Source organism: Periplaneta americana, chromosome 10, assembly GCF_040183065.1.
Source record: "Periplaneta americana isolate PAMFEO1 chromosome 10, P.americana_PAMFEO1_priV1, whole genome shotgun sequence".
In the NCBI taxonomy this organism is placed as follows: Eukaryota; Metazoa; Arthropoda; class Insecta; order Blattodea; family Blattidae; genus Periplaneta; species Periplaneta americana.
In genome coordinates, this window is record NC_091126.1 from 145,859,658 (window position 1) to 145,886,335 (window position 26,678).

General features: G+C 34.6%; 1 protein-coding gene across 1 annotated transcript; it reads left to right on the top strand.

Annotated features, from left to right (window-relative positions):
* Positions 1-26,678, top strand: LOC138708075 (F-box/LRR-repeat protein 5-like). Its single transcript, XM_069838222.1, has 7 exons — positions 1-149; positions 9,490-9,687; positions 12,260-12,406; positions 16,906-17,176; positions 17,252-17,441; positions 20,970-21,137; positions 25,878-26,678. Exons 1-7 carry the CDS (start codon positions 63-65, stop codon positions 26,470-26,472), a joined length of 1,656 nt encoding a protein of 551 aa, XP_069694323.1. The 5' UTR covers positions 1-62; the 3' UTR covers positions 26,473-26,678.

Sequence of the window (26,678 nt, forward strand, 5' to 3'; positions counted from 1 at the left end):
TTTAAATTTAGTGACATGTTGTAAGTGTTGGTGGCACTGCTGATTGGCACTTTCGTGTAAACATGTCGCAAATAATTTGTTCGGAAAGTGATGTATTTTACATACCACATTTACGCATGAAAGAACTTATTACTGGTTATATAGAGCAGGTGATTTGAAATATAAATGTTTATTAATATTATAAACAATGTTCTAAGATTGTGACATTTCCCTGGATAAATTTCAGAACACGGTTACCTTACGTTCATTTCTCTCTTCCTCCAAAATTCCAACCTTGTACACACAAAATTATTGGCACCGAGAAGTGCCTTTTCATAAGCATGATGACAAATACAAATCTGTCCATTTTAGTATTTTAAAATAATTGTCAGTGAGGTAACCGTGTACTGAAATATGAATCGGCTAAACTAGCGTTGACGTAGTTCTTTTCGTACTCTGCTTATACACCTTGCATATACGAATCTGTGACCGGTTATGTTTGGTTTGTTTAGGCTTTTGTTATGCCTTGCATATACGATCAACTGCATCTCCACAAAAAATTCTTTATAAATTCAACGATTTTCACTTCCGAAATAATCGAAAAGTACCTCAGCGCTAGTTTCACTTCAAGAAAATGATTTTTTTTTACCTGTTGTACTGCTATACCATAATCCTGCAAAATGTGCTTTATACCACTTAACGTGCTAACAATTATTCTGCCTAAACCAACATTCCTATGCACTTAAGTTTATCGATTATTTCTCAAAGTCAAATTTGCGTTGTAATGTCGCCTGCAGTAACAATATTAATTCCGATTATAATTTCAGTCACATAGTAACCCCTTGTCCTATTTCGTAGTAGTTATAATTAGTTACTGGTTTAACATCCTTTTGTTTCAGTATCAATCCTGGAGGTTAGTGTAAACCTGTAGCCCGTCATGGCGGTCTCTTTTTGATTTTTTCTTTCAAAAATTTTCACATGCGAAAATTACTGGAAAATGGCTGAAAACAGTTTAAATTTGTAAAACCTCTTGAAATATTACAAACTTCAAACTTAAAAAAATGCCTAAAAATTGATACTGTAATTTCTAAGAAAAAATGATACTAAACTTCCACAAACACAGCACAATTGAAGGGCTCCGAGAGATATAGTCATAAGCCACACTGATATAGTTTTGAGAAATGAGTAAAATAAAGTTTGATGAAAATCTGTAAATCACATTATCAAAGTACAAGATTTCTTGTATGTTATATCATACTTCCATATGTTATGAAACATATTCATGAATATTTAGCACAACATTTTTTATTCCCAACACAGTTTCATAGTGATTGTATTTAAGGAAGTAACTAAATGTGTCTTATGACTATTATATCTCACTGAGAAAGAAATACCTGATATTATATACCATTCATTTATTATGAAAAATAATATTTGAGTAAACTTAATTGATTTTCTTACATAGTGTTATAGAAACACTGAAAACTTTGTTCATCATTGTGTATTATGGGAGTTCTTACACTTCTTAACCATGCATATTATTGCCTTTAAGTGACTGGAAGCATTCTTGATTGGCTGCTAAAATGTATGCCATTAGAAACGGTACATCATATAATTTCTTTTGGTTGATGAAGAGTGGAGTTCTATATTTTACTGGAAGTTGAAATGGATCTGGTGCTACAGATCTTCCTTTCTTCTTAAGTCGTATATAAGCAATATTTAGAGGGAAAATGTGGATTAACAATGCTTTACACTTTACTCATAAGGAGTTTTGGAATTCAATTGGAATTGTGTGGTTTCATGTAAATGAATATCATTACTATTCTTGAACTTAGTGGTTTTGGATACCAATGACTTAAGATCATCCAAACTCTTGAATTCCTCCCTTTCCATTTTTGTTACAATAAAGCTGTTATTTCGACTTGCTGACTTCACATCGATCCATTCATGTGGTGTGTAGACTACTGAATGCCTGTTTCTTGCATATTTTTCTATGTGGCCAAAATCATGATTGTATGGAAGTCAAGTGTGACCCACCATGGGATAGGAATGCTGGACTATTTCAAATCTCTTGGTAGTCACGAGAGATCCCTCCAAAGCAATTAGAGCCCAATTCTTTGCCTTTGGCTCTATTTTCATCTTGGACATTAAATAAGTGTTTTTGGCATGTCCTAGAAAAAGTTAAAAATATTTTCTTGATCTCCAAGTAGCTTAGTATAGCATTTATTGGAACAAGTGAAAGGAGGTCCTAAAGAAGCTGCTTGAACTATCTTGTTTGTTTTACTAAACACATACTGTCGACCAACATTACATCTTAGTTTGGCCATCATTGGTGATGTTTTACTTTTTATACTAACATCAAGCTATAATTTTAAGAAAAATAAAAGTTGTAAGATTTCAATGAAACATAGTCACAAGCCACATACACAAATTTGCAGCTCCTGTTTTCATTTTAAGTTAAGAGCTTTTAAAAGAACTTACAATTGTTATGAAAAGTTACATTAATAAACTACACTTACTTACAAATGGCTTTTAAGGAACCCGCAGGTTCATTGCTGCCCTCACATAAGCCCGCCATCGGTCCCTATCCTGTGCAAGATTAATCCAGTCTCTATCATCATATCCCACCTCCCTCAAAGTCATTTTAATATTATTCTCCCATATAGTCATTAAATAAAATATAAAATGTTCATGCATAATAATAATAATAATAATAATAATAATAATAATAATGATAATGATAATGATAATAATAATAATAATACATTTATTTATTTATTTATTTATTTAATTATTTATTTATCTATTTATCTATTTATTAATATTTATGTGCTGGACAACAGACATTGGCCAATAAAAGTCCAGCACAGTGATACAATTAATACATTAAAATGAACGACTATGGTACAAATTAAATAATTGAGATAACAACAAAATGAAGAACATAGATTGCAATGATTAATTTACAAGAATTAATACTATAACATTTTAGGGAAAGGAATCGATTCTTACAAAAGTATTACCAATTTGTGTATAAGGATTATGCAAATAATATTAGCAAAGACATTGCCATATTCTAATACTTCTATACATTGAATGGATCGAAATTGCCTACATGTAAGTTAGCATTTTTAATACATCTGGAGACCAGCGAGGAAGATTTAGAATTTCTAATATAGAAGAGTTTGTGATGTCTCATGTCCTTCATAGGAATACAAAGGTTGACACTGTTTAAGAAAGATTGACAATGTCACCTTTAAGGACATTACTTAAGAATAAATAATCGAAATCATGATGTCTAGCATACAAGCTTCGACATTTAAAGTGCTCGCATTTTTTATCATAGTTATACCCAGAGTTATTAGGCAGAAATCTGTACGAACATAATGAAATAAATTTCCTTTGAATATTTTCTAGTTTTGCGGAATCAGAACTAGTAATAGAGTTCAAAACTACAAATGCATATTCGAGTTCCGATCTCACTAATGTATAGTATAGTATTAAGAGAGAGTCAGGTGTTGAAAAAGAATAAGTAATTGACTGAATTATTCCTAACATTCTTATTGCGTGGTTATAAATATGACCAATGTGGTTGTATAAATATAATTTAATGTCAATTAATACACCGAGGTCTCTAATACAATCTTTTCTGTTAATTAATACATAGTTTAGATGATAGTTATATTTTAGTGTAGAGGTTTTTCTTCAAAATGCTATTACGTAAGTTTTGGATTCATTAATCATCATCCTGTTATCAACTGACCAATAGGTAATTGAATTAATGTCATCCTGAAGAAATTGACAGTCAGCAACACTGTTGATTTTTCGAAAAATTTTTAAATCTTCAGCGAATAATAGATAGTCAGAACTTATTCTTTTGCAAATGTCGTCAATGAAGATTAAAAATAGAAGAGGTCCTAAAGTTGAGCCCTGAGGCACACCACAAATAATATTAAATGGATCAGAGAGAGTATTCAAAATTCATACACTTGATTGTCTATCGTGTAAATAATTTTCAAACCATCTTACGTAGCTTACCGATAGTCCTATATTATCTAATTTAGACAATAAAATAGAATGTTCAACTACAACAAACGCCTTCCTGAAATAAAAATATATTGCATCTGTTTGGCCCTGGGATTCAACAACTGGTACAATCTGATTCAAATAAGAGACTAAGTTAGTTGTAGTAGATTTGGATTTAGTAAATCCGTGTTGTGCAGAATTTAATTTGTTTTTATAATAATAATAATAATAATAATAACAATAATAATAATAATAATAATAATAATAATAATAATAATATGTAGAGCATGTAAAATTCTGGGAGAAACAGTCACAAGCCACACAGCTGATACATCAGTAATAAATAATGTATTAATACTTACTACAGTGTCATCTGAGCTATAAATGTTGGTAGATGAATGTCAAGATTCATCACTGTCGGTATCAAATGGGTCTGACTCTTCATTTTCACAATTATTGTTGTCAGAACTGTTTTGAATATAGCAAGAATTTTCACTTCGTCTTGAAGTGAATGCCGTTTTTATATGGTTTATGACTAGGGTACGGATTTTTAGGTCGTTAAAATGTAATTTTAGGTGCCTAAAGTAGGCTTATAAGTGTAGGAAATTGTTTCTAAAGAATTGAAAATAGGCTCTAAAAAAATAATATTTTGTTCAAAAACATGTTCCAAATCATCAGGAAATCACTTCTAGAATTTAATAATTTTAAATGCTTATACATCGTTACCACCACTACTACAAAAAGTACAAGAACAACAAGTATCTAACTAGTTATACATAAACTAAAGAATTAAATGTGAAAAATAAGTTTTAGACAAATTCAGTACACAAGCAAGTCAAGTATAATCAATTTTTACCAAGCCTTGTCTGTTAATGTCCATAATTAGCTTATATAAATTACTAATACTTTTTCTAAATTTTCAACCAAAAGGCAACACAAATTTGTATACTGAAAATGAACGCTCCATATTCACTGAATAACAGGATCATATTTCAATTTTGACATTAGTTGGACAGGAATGTTACATTGTAAATCCGTGTTCTTCCCTGCTAGGATATCTGAAGCAATATGCAGGTCTTTTAGTCTTACATTTCTCTGTAGAACTTGTTCCATTTTATCCCGTGCTTTATTTCCAACAGAACGAGGAACACATTTGGAATTTAAAATACAAATTTCTGAAATAAGAATTAGTGTTTTAACCTATTAGAGATAAAACATACATAATAGGTCAAAATAGGCATTTTAAGTGCTATTAAAATACCAAACTTAGGCATAGTTTTATATGAAACGTATACTTGCAAGTTTTTATGAACTTATCTTTTAAGGATTAAAATAGATTTTTACCTAAAATTCGAAGTCTACTTATGACTATGTATCATTTCAACTTCTCACAAGATGGCAAAATAAATAACTGTCACCTGTATTTTTCTGCACTCTACTGTAGAAACAAGCCACCGTCAAGGCTCAGTCAGTTAAGGTGCTTGTCTGTCGGTCTGAAGTTGTGCTCGGGCAGGGTTTCGATCCCTGTTTGGGCTGATTACCTGGTTGGGATTTTTCCGAGGTTTTCCCCAACTATAAGGTGAATGCCTGGTAATCTATGGTGAATCCTAGGTCTCGTCTCGCCAAATTTCATCTAGCTAGCACCAATCTCACCGATGCTAAATAACCTCGTAGTTGATACAGCGTCGTTAAATAACAAACTAAAAAAAAGACTGTAGAAACAAGAAATTTCTTCAGCTGTATTTAAAGAGGGAGGTTTAAATAATAAATTGAAATAGGAATCTTAAAAATGATAAAATTGTGTCATATGACTATATCTCCTGGAGCCCTTCTATTACACTTATATCTGTGTGCCAATGTACCAAAAAGCGTAGTATATACAAGGCATATTAAAAGCTGAATAAACAAAACTTAACCTTCACTGATCCTCGACCTTACAAAATCTCGCCTTCTGTCTACTGTATCTACCTATCTATCTAAAAACGTACATGATAGGCATATCAAAAGCCTGAACAAACCAAACCTAACCTATCACTGAACCTCGAGCTTACAAAAATTCACTTTCTATCTACTGTATCTACCTATCAAAAACCGCATCTGAAATATATACCAAAAGTCTGAACAAACCAAACCTAACCTGTCCCTGATCCTCGACCTTATAAAAAGTCGTTGCCTACTGTATCTATTCATCTACCAAAAAAAAAGTAGGCTACATGCAAGGCATACCAAAAGCCTGAACAAACCAAACCTAACCTATCACTGAACCTCGAGCTTACAAAAATTCACTTTCTATCTACTGTATCTACCTATCAAAAACCACATCTGAAATATATACCAAAAGTCTGAACAAACCAAACCTAACCTGTCACTGATCCTCGGCCTTATAAAAAGTCGTTGCCTACTGTGTCTATTCATCTTACTTACTTACAAATGGCTTTTAAGGAACCCGAAGGTTCATTGCCGCCCTCACATAAGCCCGCCAGCGGTCCCTATCCTGTGCAAGATTAATCCAGTCTCTATCATCATACCCCACCTCCCTCAAATCCATTTTAATATTATCCTCCCATCTACGTCTCGGCCTCCCTAAAGGTCTTTTTCCCTCCGGTCTCCCAACTAACACTCTATATGCATTTCTGGATTCGCCCATACGTGCTACATGCCCTGCCCATCTCAAACGTCTGGATTTAATGTTCCTAATTATGTCAGGTGAAGAATACAATGCGTGCAGTTCTGTGTTGTGTAACTTTCTCCATTCTCCTGTAACTTCATCCCGCTTAGCCCCAAATATTTTCCTTAGCACCTTATTCTCAAACACCCTGAACCTATGTTCCTCTCTCAGAGTGAGAGTCCAAGTTTCACAACCATACAGAAGAACCGGTAATATAACTGTTTTATAAATTCTAACTTTCAGATTTTTGGACAGCAGACTGGATGATAAGAGCTTCTCAACCGAATAATAACACGCATTTCCCATATTTATTCTGCGTTTAATTTCCTCCCGAGTATCATTTATATTTGTTACTGTTGCTCCAAGATATTTGAATTTTTCCACCTCTTCGAAGGATAAATCTCCAATTTTTATATTTCCATTTCGTACAATATTCTGGTCACGAGACATAATCATATACTTTGTCTTTTCGGGATTTACTTCCAAACCGATCACTCTACTTGCTTCAAGTAAAATTTCCGTGTTTTCCCTAATCGTTTGTGTATTTTCTCCTAACATATTCACGTCATCCGCATGTGTCTATTCATCTACCAAAAAAAAAAAGGTAGGCTACATGCAAGGCATACCAAAAGCCTAAACAAACCAAACCTAATGTCTCACTGATCCTCGACATTATGACTCGCTTATTCCAAAGTTTCACAATTTGCACTTATCAGACAATAAGCCGTGTCTTAACAGAAAAATATCGCAGTTTTTCAATATTAAAAAATGGCCCCTTTGTAAATCCCAAAACCATCCACTTTTTATTAAAATACTACATATTCATAAACCTGAAATTGAAACTGATGCCCATTGACCAATTGGACATCGAAAAATAGACTGAAAAGAAGCAGAACCATGCATAGACAACTGTTGCATAAACCATGGAAGATACTGTAACCACAGTCTAGTATATACAGTCACGAAGCTTGAGTTGTTGAGTTTGCTAGGAACAATAGACTGTGCAGGTACTATTTCGCATTGTCTGTAATGAGGTGATAGTAGCGATCCTAGTGGTTAGCAACTATCTATGGATGCATATTTATTACATATTGAGCTTCATGACTGTATATACTAGACTGTGCTGTAACTCTTATGCCTTCTGTGTTTTACCACGTAAAAGGTAAACACAAACAATACTTTTTATTGCTTGGCCGCCATTTCTTAACAAAATAAATGCTCTTAAACCGACATTAACTTCGAAAATGTGATTTTTATGTTTTATTGGTGTTGTCATGACAGGTAAAGTAATTACCGAGGTGAGGTAAGATTAGATGATGAGTTAGCGAATTATCCACGAAAATTATCTATACTATGTATGTTATAGAAGAGTCTAACTCTCAGATACAATGATTTCAACCAGTGGCGGCTCCTGCATATTTCTTAAGAGGAGGAAAGAAGTTAACAGCGCAAAATGACACCTTGAGAAAAACATGCTACAAATTAGCCTACATGCATACATGTAAGACCAGTTAGTGTTAGGGTTGGCCTTCCCTTTTGTATAGCAATAATCTGTTTTTGTAAACTGAGTTTCCTAAATTGTCCAAAATATAATATGTTTTCACTTCCATTCATTGTTGAATAATTGCACAAATTAACAATTACAAGGAAATTCACAACCTCGCAGCATTTTTCACGCACACTAGGCCTACAGCATCACTCGTGTTGGAAGAGACCAGCTACTAACACGTAACCGAAACCGTTTTACGGAAATGGGAATGAGATATAATCTGTTAGGAAAGCGAGAACATTGCACTCACCCACGTGGTCTGTGTTGCCACATGTACATTTTACAAGTTCAGTATCACATGCTTTTTAAGAATGTCAGTTCTTGTAAAGTCATACTACCGTTATTCAAAGCTACCGGTGGCTGATCAATTTTTTTATGTTAAAAATAATGTAGTTTGCAGTACTTTCAATTTCAAATATATTTGTAAAGAACTGACAACTTGGCTGTTGTCCTGTCTAATAGACAATGAATGGAAGTGAATTTCAGAGGCCAAAAAGATCTGCGATACCGGTACTAACTTAGAACTACTTCCTCTTTGTTTTATATAAATCCAACTTCAACTTTCAGATATCCTCGAAAGTTTTAAACCATGAATAGTAGCTTATATAAAGTGCAATGAATAATATATTTTGATTTATAATTTAAAAAAAAGTTTATATGATGTCTTTCATAGCTTTGCGTTAAAACTGTTTTTATTGTGTCTCCTCCTAGATGTGTTATAGTCTGGTTGAATGCAGCATCGTTAGATGACAGCGGTAGCAAGCTTGCTGCAAGACCAGTCGGTTTTTTTCCCGCCCATGCGCTGATTCAGAGGAGCATCTCCTCCCTCTTCGTTCATTTACTTGCTTTAAAACTCTGCTTCTTTCTCTGGCCGCTAGCGTGCTGTTGTCTGTGTGTGTTAACTGCAGTAAAGGAGGAATGGATTTACTTTCCTCCACACAATCAATCTCGCATCCTTCTCACAGTTTTCTAGCAGCACATGAGTACGCGTCGTTTAAAACTCGATCAACCGAGGTTTTCTTATAGCTGTGAACTTAAAAGTTATCGAATCTTCATCGAATTTCAAGGCATATATTTCATTTGATATTTACTTTCAAAAGAAGAAAAATGTGAGGAGGACGTTCCTCCCTTCCCTCCCCCGAGGAACCGCCACTGATTTAAACATTTATGAATTAATTTAGTAAAATAAAAACAAAAAAAAACTAATTCAGATTTTATTACTACAGTTAATAAAAGCTTAAATATATATTATGAAATATTTTTTTAGGCAAAGAAAACTGATTTCACAAACTTCGCAGCTGTAGAAGCTCTTCTCTGCACCCTTCGTAGTACATTTACAGAAGTAAAATATCATGAAGATATTGAAGAGACTGTCATAATTGGAAGACTCCAAACAAGACTGGAATCCCTATGCATAGATAAGCCAGAATTTTGTAATTGTCATTCAAACAGTCCAGTTGGCCAGGTGAGTGGAAACATGTTTTATTTTAATTTACGGTATCAATGGAAAATCGGTGTACTGTAGAGTACAATACAGAACCAATTTTTTGCATTGATATTATTTCGTTCAATGTTTATTACTTTTAATACTGTATGGCATCGAGAATCAGTGTCAGAACTATTTTATTTTCTGATATGTTTGTTTCTGAATAATTTTGTAATGTTAGCAGTTGTATGTATTATATGAAACTTTTTTTTAATATTCATAGTTTTAGTATTTACACAGAGAGTTCTGTAAAAAAACCAATAAGCTTTGTCAGCATATTTGGATGGTAATTCTAAGCAAGAATTCATAATAAACCAGGATTGATTCAGCTTCATTTAGTCAATTACACTGCAGGAAAAGTGTACTAGCAGACATTGCCAGTTTTTCACAATTTAAAAGTAAAGCGAACAAAATGCTCGTATAGCAACAAATGATAGTTCAAATGGAGGTAAAAATGTATTTGTTTTATGGGTTTTTATATCTATACATGCATTAAGAAGATTGATTGATTGATAACTTCAATAATACGACTGGTAGTAGAATTTAGAGTAAATTACTTTTTTTTCTTATATATCTCTCGGTCAGAATTCAACTCACTTTGATGGAGAACTTGAGGCAATAAATTCTACATTAAAGCAACTTTTCTATCGCATTAAACTCTTTAATAAAGCTATTATATTAATTTAGCGATTCTAAATCAGCTATGCAAGCCATTAATGCAAACACTTCTACAAGAAAAAGAATTGCTGAAATTCACCAAAGTATCAAACACTTTAATTCCCTTCACAAAACGTAATCATAAACATTTATTGCATTCACTGATGATATACATCACTTCTACAAGAAAAAGAATTGCTGAAATTCACCAAAGTATCAAACACTTTAATTCCCTTCACAAAACGTAATCATAAACATTTATTGCATTCACTGATGATATACATGATATGGGGCATGTCATATTTTCAAAACTAATAATTAAGTACTTAATACACATGAAAATAATAACTATCATCAAATGCAACACAAATACGAATATACAAAACTTGAAACTTCATTGTAGAAAACTACAGGTCAGGTTGATTTCGACTATAAGGCCCATTTGAAGGCAGGACCTGAAACAAAGGAATTCCAAGAATTCATCAACAATAGTTTTGCATTGGATTCCTTCATACTGTAGAATTGTTGGTAATGAGATAGAGAATTCCTTTGCAAAAAAGGGCACAATAATCCAACAAATTATAAATTTATGTTTATCATTTCAGTCCTCAAAACTAATAATTAAGAAAATCCAAAAATAGATACATGAAAAATTATTTAAACAATAAAAATTTAATTCCAGAATGTCCACGAATGAAAGCTGTTGCACTTTTCCGATTATATACGGAACAGGGTTGTTTGGCTGCCCTTCTTTACAGGGTGTTTCAGAAATAGAGGGCATAATTTCAGATATGTATTCCCCATAAGTAGACAATATAAAAAGTTCATTATAACATGTGTCCGGAAGTGCTTGGTTTCCAAGTTATGGCCTTCAAAACAGTGATATTCACCAGAACGTTTTTCTTCCTGCAGGTAGTTGCCTTTACAGCAGATATTCAAAATTTTCACCTCCTGCTTGAATACAGGCCTCACATTGATGTCTCATGGCCCGCGAACATGATCCCAAATTCTAGGAGTATTTCATATTTCCTCACAACCTGCCACAATTCGATTCCGAAGGGATTTCATGTCAGGCACCGAAGACGAATACACCAATGATTTTAAATTGCCCCACAAGTAGAAATCGATAGGGTTGAAATCAGGTGAGCGTGGAGGCCAAAAGCAATTGAGCCACCTCTATCCATCGATAAGAGTACCTCTTCTGGTACAAATGACGAGCCAGTGCAGCATTGCCATCCACCTTACCGTACATGAAGTGCACTTCTGCCAGCTCCTGATTTGAGTACATGTCGCACAGTACGTCAAACACAACACTCGAAGTACCCTTCACCTCGGAATTAACTGTCAGAGTGTCCTCTGTTAATATCGTATGTCATGGCACCTATCTGCGGGAAGAAAAACATTCCAGTGAATATCACTGTTTTGAAGGCCGTAACTCGGAAATCAAGCATTTCCGGACACATGTTGTAATGAACTTTTTGTACTGTCTACATATGGGGAATACATACCTGAAATTATGCCCTCTATTTTTGAAACACTCTGTATAAAATAAACATTTTTCCTACTCCTAATTATTGTTTACTTTGTAAAGAAGATAATACTATAATGGGTATGACATACCTTAAGAAGTTTAAAAATTTAACAGCTATGTCATTACGATACTGAGAAGCAAGAAGGTAAATGGAAGAATTCCAATATGCCGAGCATTAGCAACCAACCAACCAGCGTATGTTCTAAGAAAAATCGGTCCCTTAGAGGGATGGACTCTTAATAAGAGTGGTCTTTCAGGGAGGTTTCATGGTGTTGCGCACATATATTGCTGATTTTTCTTGTATTTAAGGTATCAATTGAATAAACATAGACTGAAGGTTTTTCCTTCTCCAATCATTTCTAGATGATCACATTGATTGATGATGGGTATTCTATGAAGAGTAAGTCATCTGAGGACTGTTTAGAGTTTGGACTACGTTTACAGAAGGCAGTAACTGAATTTCCAGAAACCTTCTATCCACATATGAGAGAAGAAGAAAAAATATTCCAGGTAAGAAATTGTACTACAGGCAGAAGAAATAGGCAGGTTTTTGGTTTTTTACGGAAGTGACTCAACCCACACTTCCTCCTTCAGTTTATGACCTGAAAAAAGAGATCTTTCTGTCACTGCATTTGAATGTTATGTTATTGACAACTCTTGTCTGTGACACTACTGTACTACAGCTGTTCGCAAGTATATCTTATTATAAATAGTGTTTTGAAATACTAATTATTCAAGACGTAATCAGTATCATGTCTCAGTCGAGTCCTGTTATCAAAAGTCATACTAAAGGCGTTATTTATAAATTTTACTTTTTCTTGAAAGAACTTAAAAACTGTGAGAACATTAAAAGTGTTCTATCATCAATGCAGATAGCCACTGCCAAGGCCTGTGGCATTGCTCTCCGATTGCTCCAGAGAATTTGTGTAGAAGGGAGAACAGCAGCAAAAAACAATGATGGGATAAATTATTACTTACTTACTTACTGGCTTTTAAGGAACCCAGAGGTTCATTGCCGCCCTCACATAAGCCCGCCATTGATCCCTATCCTGAGCAAGATTAATCCAGTCTCTACCATCATACCCCATCTCCCTCAAATCCATTTTAATATTATCTTCCCATCTATGTCTCGGCCTCCCCTAAGGTCTTTTTCCTGCCGGCCTCCCAACTAACACACATTATGCATTTCTGGATTTGCCCATACGTGCTACATGAACTGCCCATCTCAAACGTCTGGATTTAATGTTCCTAATTATGTCAGGTAAAGAATATAATGCGTGCAGCTCTGCATTGTGTAACTTTCTCCATTCTCCTGTAACTTCATCCCTCTTAGCCCCAAATATTTTCCTAAGAACCTTATTCTCAAACACCCTTAATCTCTGTTCGTCTCTCAAAGTGAGAGTCCAAGTTTCACAACCATACAGAACAACCGGTAATATAACTGTTTTATAAATTCTAACTTTCAGATTTTTTGACAGCAGACTAGATGACAAAAGCTTCTCAACTGAATAATAACGGGCATTTCCCATATTTATTCTGCGTTTAATTTCCTCCCGAATGTCATTTATATTTGTTACTGTTGCACTAAGATATTTGAATTTTTCCACCTCTTCGAAGGATAAATCTCCAATTTTTATAGTTCCATTTCGTACAATATTCTGGTCACGAGACATAATCATATACTTTGTCTTTTCGGGATTTACTTCCAACCCTATTGCTTTACTTGCTTCAAGTAGAATTTCCGTGTTTTCCCTAATTGTTTGTGGATTTTCTGCTAACATATTCACGTCATGGGGATAAATTATTAGGATCATAAAATGAAATATTACTTAACAACTTGTCAACAATACATTAACTTGTGTAGATATAACTGTGACTGGCGAATTTTTTCTAGTGACATTTTTTTTTTTTCGTTGAATATAGGCTATTTCGACACGAACTTGTAATCATATTTATAAGCTTAAAGTATTCTTCGTCTTTTGTGGCAGCTCACAAATGGTGAGGAGATTTCTAAAATAAAATATTCAGTTATTGATGGATTGCAATAATACAGACACATAAACAAATTTAATCTGAACGAAACTCACAGCACAAAATCAGAATAGTGTTCAGTGCCAATTTATAAAACTATTATTTTTTTGTGAGTCATACTTACCATATTATTTGTTTTGGTAAGTTAAGCCATTCGTTGAGTGTGCTTCTATTAAGTATTTTTTTATTATGAAACTCGTTCAGTGTGTACATTTCCTACACACAATAAAAATACATCAATTTCTTGCAGTTTAATTTTTAATTTTCTCATGATTCATAAAGTGCGTAAGTGTACAAACATTATTTAGTGTTTACTATTTCAATACAATATTCTGAAAATACATAAAGACAAAGTATTTGTCTAATTCTAAATATATTCCACTTATATTAGGTTTACATTACATTATATTACATTTGTGAAAGACTCAACTTGTGAATATAATCTTCAGCAAATCAGGTATTTGTAATTACTACAAATCACGTTATTATTTTATTTATTTATTTATTTATTTTTAAGTTCTTCTATAGTGCAAAACATGCGAATGGAGGGGAAAGTTGTTTGGGACAGGACCATACATCAAGCACGTTCTGTCTAAGTTCTTGATATTCTTCCTAAATAAGGTATGTTGTTATACCGTAATTAAAATAAAAAATAGGTGGAATAACATTAAAAAAGAAGAGATTTGGGTGACATATGAAAAATAATTCAATAGTTTTCCAAATGTAAATAGGAGAAGTGTACAGCAATTAAATGGTAACTTCAAAAGGAAATCTAAGAAGACTTTTGCGTAGGATAACGTGGACAGCTTCAGAACCTGATGCCACAATTATATACATAGCATTCTCAGCAGTTGTTCTTAGGCCTAACTTAAGGACGGGAAACCACCTCTTCCATAAATTGCATATTAGGTACTTTTACACTGTATTCCATGCAGATTTGTGTACCCTGTAACAATTTTGCCCTAATTCTGTGACAGGATTCAAGAGAGGTGTCATTAAATTGGATTTGAAGAGGTATCCATTGTCTCCTAAAAGTAATCCTTTTTGCACTCTTCCCATTTCAAAAGGCATCCTCCTCTTACATCTTTAGAATGTTGTGCTATTGTGTACTGACAGATACTGTCATTTGTTCAATTGAGTTGTGATTCTGTATTTACTGACAGAATAACCATGTATTGTTATATGTTGAAAAATATAGGTTGTTAGAGAGATATAATATATACTTACAACGTGTTATATTACAATTTCACTTCATATATTTATACCCATCATCTGACATCTTGGCTTCTAAACAATATAGAGATAAATAGGCAATCCTGCGCCAACTGCTTGACTTTTACAGAAATATCAGAGCGAAAGTGGCTGTCCTGCCAATTTACCTAAAGAGAATGACAACAGACAAACTATGACGATAGCAAGTAAATTTTTTCCTTCTACTGAAAACTACCTATTGTTTTTCCAAAACAATTTTTTTTCCTGTTAAAACCTTATGAGTCCATAATTATTCCATAAATGTTTCTTGTTATTTGAAGGTGTTGCAATATGAAAAAAAAATTGTAAATTTTCGCAATTAAATTTTACGTACAGAAATTGACTGCATAAACCACGAACTCAAATTAGCAAACTATATATATCTGATTCAGAAGATGGTCATTCTACAGTTTCATTTCAAAAGATCAAATATCTAGCTCAAAAACTGTAGAACGTACAGAACATTTCGAATTTTCAATCCTAAGTCTGTAACTTCCAATAGTCACTACTCTGCGACCAATCCGCAAAAATCCATTCAAATTGTAAGACTATCCATAGATATGCTTGTAGCACAATTCAACACGTTTTTATGAGAATCCCTGACATAGGGTGACAGTCTCAGAATTTTCTGGATGAATTGACATGGAATGACCCGAAGATATTTTTGGCAGACATGATTTTCTCCTCATATCCGAATCTTTGGTGTTTTGGGACCATTACATGGGGCTTCTACTTTATTTAGTTATGATGAATGTGAAAATTTGGTAACAAATTCTACACAGCTTTAAAATATCATTTGTACGAAGTAAATTACTATCATTTATGATGCAAGATGAGTGGAATGGAGAAAAATTGTCTCCGCCACGGGGATTTGAACCCGGGTTTTCTGCTCTATGTGCTGATGCTCTATCCACTAAGCTACACTGGATTCCCTCCCGATGTTGGATTGAATTCTCTCAGTTTAAGTTCCACCTCGTGGAACCCTACCCTCGTGTACTGCATCATAGATGTATGACAGTGGGACAGTGTCCACACATGTGCAGAGTTGCACTCGTTATGAGTGACTAAGTGGCCAGGATCCAATGGAATAAGCACTGTCTTAAATCAGTAAGTGATTATTTTTCGCATATCATATATTATTATGATGTACCGAAGTACATATGATATTTCCGTGCAGATATTCTGTGTCATAATATGATGAAAGATGAGTGGAACAGAGAAAATTTCTCTCTGGTACCGGGATTTGAACCCGGGTTTTCAGCTCTATGTGCTGATGCTCTATCCACTGAGCCACACCGGATTCCCATCCCGATGTCAGATCGAATCCTCTCAGTTTGTTCCACTTCTTGGGTTCCCTCTAGTGGCCTACCCTCATGCACTGCGACATCGGGATGGGTATCTGGTGTGGCTTAGTGGATAGAGCGTCAGCACGTAGAGCTGAAAACCCGGGTTCAAATTCCGGTGCTGGAGAGAATTTTTCTCCGTTCCACTCTTCTTTCATGATATGATGACGCAGAATATCTGCACGGAAATATATGTACTTCGGTACATCATAATAATATACTGTCATTTATGTTCACTGTCTTTGCTTCCTGTTTGTGACAGCTGTTCGAATTTCTGAAATTTTTGTCATTGTCTGTCTTCAGCAATTCAAGTCAAGGGGAGAATTTAGATTTTAAAATTATATTTTCATTGCATTGATATCTCATGCAATTTCGTGTTCTCAGCCGTTACTGGATAAATACTTCAATAGAGGTGAGCTCCAAGTGATTCGGAAGCTGGTTGCCGTGGAACACTATGCTGTCACCAGTAATCTTCTGTATGAGAGCATGATGCAGGACAGCATTCTGGACCTGCCTGATTTGGTCATGACCAAGATATTCTCATTCCTAACTCCTCCAGACCTGGGTCGTTGTGCACAGGTGTGTCAGCAGTGGAACAATCTGGTATACCAGCCTGCACTGTGGAAAAGAATTTGTCCCGTTCAGTGGGCACATGGTAAGTTCCTCATAGACTGCATCTTGGAGATCTTTATCATGTGAAGGCCGTAGTAACTGGTGATGTATCTTTCAGGTCAGTGGTCTTATGATGAAAACTGGTGTCCAGAACTGCACAAACTCCCAAAGCATATGATCGACATTGAGAAATTCCACAATTTTGGATTGGGTTTAATAGTGATAAAACAGTCAGAATGCGAAGTCGAGCCCAAGAAACACGCGGAACTATTTAAGAGATTGGCATCTGAATACAGAGTGATATCTGGGTGAGCACTGCTGCATATCTTATGATTTACTTACAAATAGGCTGACCAGATTTTTTATGGTCCAGCAGGGGACATCGGCAATTTCAAGAGAAACCACAAATGCTTCTCTAGTCACTCTCTGTTGAAATTTTGCAGAAAATACATGTAACAGTAGATACAATGATAGAAATTGCACACTAAATTTGTAGACTATCTTTAACTTTTTTAATTAAATGAATAAACACACGAAATTCCTATACATAATTATAGCCACTAAGAATTCAATTTCAGTACTGACGCATGCATGGAATTCTTTCACATAATATTGTAGGCCTACACAGTGAACTCTAACACACACACACATTTTACAAATACTTGTCTGAAGAATGTATCTTTTTAAGGATCTGTTCATTTCCATACAGTTCACACTAAGTTCTTCACATGATAAATGAAAGTTTGTTTTCACTTGTAACAAAGCTTAACTGTTTCAACTTTCATTCTTGACTTTGCATCAGTCCAAATTGAGTTCATTATGGAGAAAAGTCTTTCAACTAATGAAATACTGACTGGAAGACACATGATTAATGACACTATTTTGAGAAGATTTTCAAATGGAATGGAATTTTTTGTTTCAATGTTGAAAAAATCATACCATTTTTCACCTGTTAGTTTGTCACAAAATTCCTCATTCTAACGCTTACGCCCAAAGCGAATACTAAGATGACCAAAGACAAAGATGCTATGTTCTTCTCAAAGAGTGCAGAATATCTCATATTGTGTTCGCTGGTTCTTCTGTCTCATGTGCATCACAGCAGTTCCATCACGATACTTGAATATTTACGTGTAAAATATTATTGAAACAAAATCAAAGTTCCTGGGGACAAAATTAATTTCCGGGGACAGTAACGGGGACATTTGCTCTCTGGGGACAGCAACTCAAAACCAGGGACTGTCCCTGGAGATCAGGGACGTCTGGTCAGCCTACTTACAAATGGGTTTTAAGGAACCCGGAGGCTCATTGCCGCCCTCATATAAGCCCACCTTTGGTTCCTATCCTGAGCAAGATTAATCCACTCCCTACCATCATATTTCACCATAATAATAATAATAATAATAATAATAATATTAATAATAATAAATTATTATTATTAAATCTCTCGATGTATATCATATCTAGATTCTTACTATTTTTTCCTTTTTTTATAATAGAGTAAAACCTCATTTATATGCTTCCATTTATAATGCTATCCCATTCATTATGCTCTTTTTATACAGTCCTTGGACATTTCATATATAATCCTGCATAATTTTACTCTTTTGTAATGCTTCCAAATTCCGCTTGTAGCACTTTTTTGGATCGGAAATGAGTAAAAAAAATTCCGAAACTTGTGTTTTAAAAGCATGATGATGAAATATGTTGCTTTGACTGTACTGAGAGTCATTGCACCATGAGTGCAAGAAAGAAATTTCACACTCTACCTGAAAAATTCCTCCAGTCATCACTGTCGGAAGTTCATTTTCTGGTACTTTTCTTTGTATGAAAGGATTTTAACAATCACAGGTCTCCCTGACAATATGTTCCTGTCCTTTCTGTAAAATTTAGTCAACCTTTGAATTCTGTGAATTGTGAACTAAGTTTGATAGTGCAAAATGGCAAAGTGAAAATCTCTGTCTGAAAGTGAAAAATTACATTAGTGTTGCTCTTAGTGGTGTATCAAGTGAAGTCTGTAGTTTCTTGAACTGTATAAAAATGTTATCATTCACAATAGCAGTACAAACATACGGCAAACAATCAATTTTTTTTCTCGTATGAAATGAGCTCTTATTTGCATTTTGCACTGCAACTAATGCACAATATTATGTGTTTCCTATTAAGTGCTGTCTAAATTGTTTTCCCCATTTCATAAATCATTTCCTGTCGATAGCGCTGTCCCTTTTATAACATTTAAGGCCACAGTCCCTTGACAAGCATATTAACGGGATTATACTGTAAATGTTTGCTCATTGTCTCTGCTGAAGTAGATGTGAGGAGCATCATTTCAAATCGTATTATATCCACTGGTGGACAACATTGATTTTGATACATTTTCATATAGTTTCGGATGCGATCTTTGAAGCTGTGAAATCTGATTGTATCAAATCGTATTCGCTAACAGTGTAAATAACTACTTAAAAGTAGCGGTTGTTTCAAATCGTATTCAATCCTTTATAGTGTCTGTTTCATATCGTATTACGTCCAATATTCATGTTACAGAATTGGTATAAATAAAATTAATTTCTTTCTTTTGTTGTTTATACTGACAATCTGGTGCACTTTTCTCGACAGTGCTACATATTCAATACAGACAATACAGCCTTTATCTGATCCGTTATACAAAGAGAATGACAGTTTACCTGCCGTGAATTATAGACTTCATTGAGTGATAGTTTTGGAAGAGCCTGTATCTGTTGCATATCGAAACAGAGAGTAGTTGAATTAATGGGCTTCTCCCTCGTAAGATGAAAGAGTAATGGAACAGAGAAAAATTCCCTCTGGCGCCGGGATTTGAACCCGGGTTTTCAGCTCTACGTGCTGTTGCTTTATCCACTAAGCCACACCGGATACAACCCCGACGTCGGATAGAATCGTCTCAGATTAAGCTCCAACTCTTGGGTTCCCTCTAGTGGCCGCCCTCTGCACTACGTCATAGATGTCTATGAACGTAGGACCGAAGTCCACACATGTGCTGAGGTGCACTCGTTATGAGTGACTAGTTGGCCAGGATCCGACGGAATAAGCGCCGTCGTAAGTTCATGATAGTTCGACAACTTTTGGTTGCTTAGAAGAAGAAGTAGGATACCAAAAAATGTGAAAAAGTTTCAAACACCATGAATCCATCCGGATAGATGTTACGAACACCCTGTATACTTACATCTAAATTTCTTTAATATATAGATTTCTTTTTCGTATTAACAAAATAATGTTTTATTTAATAATAACAATTATAATTGTTTTTATGCATTAATAAAAAAAAACATTAAAACATTATGACAGCAGGAAGAAGTTATGAACACTCTATATATCAAAATGTTTAATGTTGATATTGTAATTTTATAGTAACAGATAATGTTTTTCTTTAATAATAACAATAATGATTGGTTATTTTATGTATTTACTTCATTAAGGGTTTTTGATTATGTACAACTGTGCAATTATTGTCTCGAAACGTATTATGTCCAACACATTTTCCTTGCATTTGAAGAATATGATTGAAAAGTGATTTCATTTTTTCATGTTCCTAAAAGTAAGCTTGAAACATAAGTTCACATTTTTCACTTTGTTAAAAGTTACCCAGATTAGGAGTAATCAGTTTTTCGTTCTTTCTGTAAAATTTTGTTTTTTGGACATAATATGATTTGAAACGATGCTCCTCATGTGAAAACCTTCTCTGCAGGCACTCATAGTTTCATTTGCAGCTGTGGCTGCTGTGTACAGAGTTCCATGGTTAGAATTTGCTTGGTATGCAGATAAGTGTTAAGAAATTATTTTATTTTTTAACACCTTTACAGACTTGTGAGATATGCCCTGTGCCGTGTGGGAGGAGGAGTGAAGGAGCTTAACCTTGGTGCATCGTGCGTCTTAAATGATGAATTGCTGAACGTGCTATTGCTCCAGTGCCCCAACGTGACAACTCTTGATGTCAGTCATACTGCTCTGTCGTCTGCTGCATTTCATGGGTAGGCAGAGAATTTTTAGAGAGATACAGACTTCAGTTTGTCCTAATAAAATTTGTGTATTCATTAAATTCAGAAAAAAAGAAACAAATATCTGTGTGATACGGTATGTTGTTTTCTGGTTGTAGCCATGACTACTTCGAAGGTCTACACACTGAAACTTGTATCAGATCGATAATTCTCTCACTACAGTGGGTGATCAAATTATTAGGGACACTTGGTAAAAGTAGGAATTTCGTCTTCAAATTCACATAAAACGCAAGTGATTTGGATTTTCTTAACTGGAAAAGCTTTATTACTCTAAATAGTGTTTTATAAACAATATTATTACATATTTAATTGTGTAATAATGAATATGGAATGAATTAAACAAGAAAACTAATAATTTGTCACACATCCCTTTGCAGCAATTACAGTTTTAACTCTCTTTGGCATACTAGAAATGCATTGAAGACAATTGTTTTTAATTTCTTGGCTGTGATGCCACATATTGATCACTTTTTCTATTAAAGATTGTTCATTTGTAATAATTTCTGAATGAATTTGCCTCTTCATTAGCTCCCAAATATTTTCAATTGGATTAAGATCCAGAGAGTTACCAGGCCAATCCAGAACCCTAATTGTGTTATCAGACAGGAATTTTGTCACCTTATTTGCCTTGTGACAGGGCGCAGAGGTGTGCATGAACACAAAATAACCATCTGGAAACCATTCATGGACTTGTGAAAGAAGCCGTTCCTTCAGAACCTTTATGTAATGATATTGTCTCATCATTCTTTGAACAAAATACAGGCGACCAGTTCCATGATCACTAATCACAGACCACACCATGACGCTTAGAGGATGTTTAACAGTTTTCTACATACAAAGACGCCAATGAGAGATGCTGGAATCAATATATCTTCTGTGACAACCCATCGGAGGATCAAAGAGTTAGGGTTTTCACGTCGCACTCCAACCAAGAAACCATTCCTGAAACCATACATGGTGAAGAAGCATCTCTCTTGGGCAAAGCAGCATCAATTTTGGACTGTGGATGATTGGAAAAAAGTGAGTTGTCATTCACATGATTTCTTTGTTAGTCACAATTTTACTTTGTGCAAATGTGTTTTATGTAGGCCTACTGTTTATTTCTTTTTTCAGGTGTGTTTTTCAGATGAATCTACCCTACAGATACTTGCTGACAAATCTGTGTTCGTTAGAAGGCGTAAAGGTGAAAAGTACAATAATGACTGTATTATGAAGACAGTTAAACATCCTCTAAGCCTCATGGTGTGGTCTGTGATTAGTGGTCATGGTTGTCTGTATTTTGTTCAAGGAATGATGAGACAATATCAATACATAAAGATTCTGAAGGAACGGCTTCTTCAACAAGTCCGTGAATGGTTTCCTGATGGTGATTTTGTGTTGATGCACGACTCTGCGCCCTGTCACAAGGCAAATAAGGTGACAAAATTCCTGTCTGACAACAAAATTAAGGTTCTGGATTGGCCTGGTAACTCTCTGGATCTTAATCCGATTGAAAATATTTGGGAGCTAATGAAGAGGCAAATTCATTCAGAAATTATTACAAATAAACAACCTTTAGTAGAAAAACTGATCAATGCGTGGTATCATGGACAAGAAATTAAAAACAATTGTATCCAATGCATTTCTAGTATGCCAAATAGAGTTAATGCTGTAATTGCTGCAAAGGGATGTGTGACAAAATATTAGCTTTCTTGTTTATTTCATTCCATATTCATTATTGCACAATTAAATATGTAATAATATTGTTTATAAAACACTATTTAGAGTAATAAAGCTTTTCCAGTTGAGAAAATCCAAATTACATGTGTTTTATGTGAATTTGAAGATGAAATTCCTACTTTTACCAAGTGTCCCTAATAATTTGATCACCCACTGTATGGCTACATGTGTCCCCACCTATTTGTTACTTTGCAGTTGCGATATAAATTTAATTTCAGTTTTTTTTTGTGTTATTACTTACATTTAATATTTTACCATCTTCATTGTTGGAGTGTTATTAATTTCAGGATCTTAGTGAAATAAATAAATATGATCAGATATTTTGTATTCGACAGATAATGGAGAAAAAATGGGAGTATAAGGGTACAGTGCATCAGTTATTCATTGATTTCAAAAAGGCATATGATGCTGTTAAGAGAAGGGTTTTATATGATATTCTTATTGACTTTGGTATTCCCAAGAAACTAGTTCAATTAATTAAAATCTGTCTCAGTGAAATGTACAGCAGAGTCCGTATAGGTCAGTTTCTGTCAGATGCGTTTCCAGTTCATTGTGGGCTAAAGCAAGGAGATGCATTATCACCTTTAATTTTTAACTTTGCTCTAGAGTATCCCATTAGGAAAGTCCAGGATAACAGAGAGGGTTTGGAATTGAATGGGTTACATCAGCTCCTTGTCTATGTGGATGACGTGAATATGTTAGGAGAAAGTGCACAAACGATTAGGGAAAATACGGGAATTTTACTTGAAAGAGATAAGTTTGGAAGTAAATCCCGAAAAGACAAAGTATATGATTGTCTCGTGACGAGAATATTGTACGAAATGGAAATATAAAAATTGGAAATTTATCCTTTGAAGAGGTGGAAAAATTCAAATACCTGGAAGCAACAGTAACAAATATAAATGATACTCGGGAGGAAATTAAACACAGAATAAATATGGGAAATGCGTGTTACTATTCGGTTGAGAAGCTTTTATCATCCAGTCTGCTGTCAAAAAATCTGAAAGTTAGGATTTATAAAACAGTTATATTATCGGTTGTTCTTTATGGTTGTGAAACTTGGACTCTCACTTTGAGAGAGGAACATAGGTTAAGGGTGTATGAGAATAAGGTGCTTAGGAAAATATTTGTGGCTAAGAGGGATGAAGTTACAGGAGAATGGAGAAAGTTACACGACACAGAACTGCACGCATTGTATTCTTCACCTGACATAATTAGGAACATTAAATTTAGACTTTTGAGATGGGCAGGGCATGTAGCACGTATGGGCAAATCCAGAAATGCATATAGAGTGTTTGTTGGGAGGCCGGAGGGAAAAAGACCTTTGGGGAGGCCGAGACATAGATGGGAAGATAATATTAAAATGGATCTGAGGGAGTTGGGATATGTTGATAGAGGCTGGATTAATCTTGCTCGGGATAGGGACCAATGGCGGGCTTATGTGAGGGCGGCAATGAACCTCCGGGTTTCTTAAAAGCCAGTAAGTAAGTAAGTAAGTAAGTAAGTAAGTAAGTCTTGTCTCTTGTCACAGTCTAAATGAAATATATATATAGAAGAGATTTACAATATAGTCTACTAGTACAACACAAAGTTTTAGTATCAAATTTCATGAAGCGTTATTGAATGTCATGAATTCACCTGCAGAATAGAAGGTGTGAGAAATTAGGTACTTCTTTAATTTGGTCCTCAATAATCTTATGTTTTGAATTTCAATTTTTATATCGATAGGAAGGCTATTAAACATTTTTACTGCCATATAACGCTCTCCTTTTTGATAGCACGATAGACTTGCCGTTGGAGTATGAAAATAATTTTTTGACGTGTATTTATGCTATGAACTGTTGAATTAGTTACAAAATTTTCACGATTACATACCAGGAAGATTATTAATGAAAAAATATACTGACAAGCCATGGACATTATTTGTAGTTTTTTTTTAAATAGTCCTACACGATTCCCTAGATTTGGCATCTACTATTATTCTAATTACTCTTTTTTGTAATAGGAATATACTATTACTATCTGTGGAATTTCCCCAGGATATTATTCCAAAACTCATTACCGAGTGGAAGTATGCAAAGTATATTGTTTTTAAGGTATTGATATTTACTATCTTTTGCAAAGATCTAATAGCAAAACATGCTGAATTTAGTTTTGGGGTAATTTATTTCATATGATTTTTCCAATTTAACACATTATCGATTTTTAAGCCAAGAAATTTGGTGGTTGTTTTTTCTAATAGGGATCTATTGTTAATTATTGCACTTGAAATTTGCGAGATTGAATTTGGACAGGATTTAAATTGAATTATGTTAGTTTTGTTACAATTTAATACTTGTATTGTATTATAATCATATGTATAGGGTTTCTTAAAGTCCTTTCAACATAAATCGATGCGTCTATGATAAGAGAACACATTTCAATAAAAAATTAATTATGAAAAAAAAAAAAATATGACTTCTGCCCTTGAAGAGTTCGCGGGAAAAACGATGAATGTCACAGTTTTGTTAAGGTTGATGTCATTATCTAATTCAATGGATCACTATGAAATTTAATGTTGTTCTTATGAAAAATGGTAAAAAGGAGAATTATCACCACGAATACAGTAATCCTTTCCTTTATTTTCTATAGAAACAGCACTACATCTTGCAGTTATAGACTCAATTAGATCATTAACTAATCCTTAACAGAAATGTGACATTCATCATTTTTCCTGCGAACTCTTCATATAGTGGTAATATGGTGCTGAAAGACATATAAGCAGTGACATTCCTTCCTTCTCCATATGAATTCATATGAGCAGTTATTTAATGTATTCCCAAAGCAGTGATGCAAATTTCAATGCATTCACTCTCGTATCTCAAATTGTAAAATAATCTAAAAATGACGTATTTTGACTTAATGTCTTACAGGTCCGACTGATTCATTTCTGTTGATTTCTGTCGTGTGTGGCATGTCTGTAATTATACTCCAATTGTCTGATGTTTGTTCTAGTATTCAAGAAAATGGCAGTTGCCGGCTGTTAACAAGTATAAGCTTTGCCGGCTGTGAGAAACTAGAAGATTCGGCCATCATGTCATTACTAAATTGTTGGAGAGATGAGAAACTGTGGAGTGATGAACTGATCGACTTCGATATGCAGCAAATTCCTTCTTCTGTGATGGTGACATCAACATCCATGTCAGAGCAAGACCTCCTTGACACAATCGCGTGCATCACAGAGCATGAGACAGTTCCGGAGCAAGAGCAGGAGCCACTGTGTGTGCTGTACATAAAGTGCAAGAGGAAGCCGGCCGTGCAGGGCTTGCGTGCCCTTGACTTGTCAGGCTGCTGCAAGCTAACCAATCGGAGCATCAAACAGTTGGCAAAGCTCAGTGTAGCCACACAGCATCTGAGTTTCCTGGACCTGAGTGGTTGCTTCCATCTCACTGCCCGTGTGCTCAATGACCTTGTGCAGTGCTGCCCCGCCCTTTGTCCAGAGCATCTGTCCTACTGTGACAATATTGTCGACGGACCCTACAGCAGAGAAGCTAATGGCTGCAATAACCTGCAGTGCACAGAGAGGATATGCTGCGTACCATATGAATAAAAACTGCCTTATCATTGGTTCATACTTCTGTCTCCAGATTCTATCTTTGTTCAACCTGTGTACATAGGCAAGACGTTCTTTTCTAACCATTGAATAATTTGCAGATTTAGCCATCTCCATTTACGAGTGAATATTCTGAAATGGGCAAATATGAATAACAAAACTGGAAAAAATATATTATATTAAATTTTTTCTCACATTGGTTA

Bases quoted from the DNA above. Each gene is read 5' to 3' on its own strand.
- LOC138708075 (XM_069838222.1), top strand. From the start codon at position 63: ATGTCGCAAATAATTTGTTCGGAAAGTGATGTATTTTACATACCACAT. The intron at 17,177-17,251 runs GTAAGTTCCTCA...TGTATCTTTCAG, and splicing joins TCCCGTTCAGTGGGCACATG to GTCAGTGGTCTTATGATGAA. The intron at 21,138-25,877 runs GTAGGCAGAGAA...TGTTTGTTCTAG, and splicing joins TCGTCTGCTGCATTTCATGG to TATTCAAGAAAATGGCAGTT.